Source organism: Gossypium raimondii, chromosome 10 (assembly GCF_025698545.1).
Source record: "Gossypium raimondii isolate GPD5lz chromosome 10, ASM2569854v1, whole genome shotgun sequence".
In the NCBI taxonomy this organism is placed as follows: domain Eukaryota; kingdom Viridiplantae; phylum Streptophyta; class Magnoliopsida; order Malvales; family Malvaceae; genus Gossypium; species Gossypium raimondii.
This window is the reverse complement of record NC_068574.1, coordinates 14,413,338-14,414,842: the sequence shown is the minus strand read 5'-3', so window position 1 is coordinate 14,414,842 and position 1,505 is coordinate 14,413,338. Positions and strand designations below refer to the sequence as shown.

The 1,505-nt window shown below is 33.2% G+C and overlaps 1 protein-coding gene across 1 annotated transcript; it reads left to right on the top strand.

Moving 5' to 3' along the window:
- The first annotated feature begins 312 nt into the window (after positions 1-312).
- LOC105778605 (uncharacterized) lies at positions 313-1,108 on the top strand. Its single transcript, XM_012602335.2, has 2 exons — positions 313-592; positions 703-1,108. The coding sequence occupies exons 1-2, from the start codon at positions 470-472 to the stop codon at positions 943-945; spliced, it is 366 nt and encodes a 121-aa protein (XP_012457789.1). The 5' UTR covers positions 313-469; the 3' UTR covers positions 946-1,108.
- Positions 1,109-1,505: the final 397 nt, after the last annotated feature.

Below are 1,505 nucleotides of genomic sequence, written 5' to 3'. Positions count from 1 at the left end.
GTTGATTATAAAGATAAGTCATGAATATCGGGTTCTATACTTGGGTATAAGTCATGAAATCTCACATTAATTTTAAATAAAGTATTTATAATCACTTATAAATTTTTTTTAATGAATATGAAAAAGGGATAATATTTCTATCTAGTCTCTTCGCTCCTACCGGATAACATCATAACACAACATGTCTGTTGTGGGGCAATGGGACTTGGCCATTGCCAGATTGGCTAACTGCCACTCAGACCCTACCGCCCTCACATGCATAGATGCGCTTCCCCAGTTGCCTTTACAGTTAAAAAAGAAAAAAGAAAGAAAGAAAAACTCACTCATTTCGTTTGCTTTTCTCTGTTTATATAACCCCATGAAGGAAGAGAGGTTTTTCCATATTTAGAAAAAGTAAAGAATTTGCTTTCTGGGTTTTCAGGCTCACCAACTCTCTTCCCAAGCTCTCGTTTCAGCCAATTAAGAAGACATGGAAGTGGCTGTTGAGGTAGAAGATGATCTGTTTTTTGCAGATTTAAGCAAGCAAATCTCTTTGCTTATCATGGATGATGATGATGACTCAGTTGTCAGATATCCCTCAGTTTCTCTCCAGGTTTTTTTTTCCTTTTAACCATTACATGCTTTTCATTTTCAGTACATTAAACATTTTCTCTTTTTTTTTTAAAGAAAAAAAGAACTGATGTTCTGTTCAAAAAATTTCAGGCCTTCACTGGTGCGAATTACCCAATAGCACAATGTCCATTTGTTGAAGAACAAATGTGCAGAAGAGAAAGCAAAGGTACTGGAGTTTTTATCCCAAAGTCATCGCAACAACCAAGAAGGAAGCATAGGCAAGGAAGATACAGTTCTTCATTGAGCTCCAAGTCTAACAGGCAGCTTAGTAACAGTGCACAAATGGCTTCTCAAGCATCTTTCAATAACATTTTTTACACAAGGAGGGGCTGAAGGATTCACGTGTTTATGAATTGTATAAATTTACTAAAAGGAATTACCATTAATCCCCTATGTGAACGACTGCTGAAGACAATTAGGCAAAAGATTTTATACCTATATGTACATGTATGTGTATGTACATTACAAATAATTGAGTATTGAAATGATTCCTAAAGTGATTGTCATATAAGTGTGATATAGGATCATATATTAATTATAAAATCAATTCTTTTTCGGATAAATTCTTAATTTTAAAATCAATATGAAAGCACATATGGATCGTTGATTGATTTTTTAAAAATTAAATCGATTCAATCCAACGGTTTAAAAGCTTTAGTCATGCTGTGCTACCCACTTAAAGTAATTTTCCTTTGATCATGACATGATTGTTCATTAGTTTGCCATAATAAATGTCAATCATCCTCCGATACCTTCTCTAACGATCATGTTTCCCATATTCATTGTTCCAATCTTTCCAATTTTCATGTTTCTTTTCTTTGATAGGGAATATATGTAGTACAAGTATTCTCTTCATTGGGTAAAAATCATAAATAAATAAAAATTAAAAATAA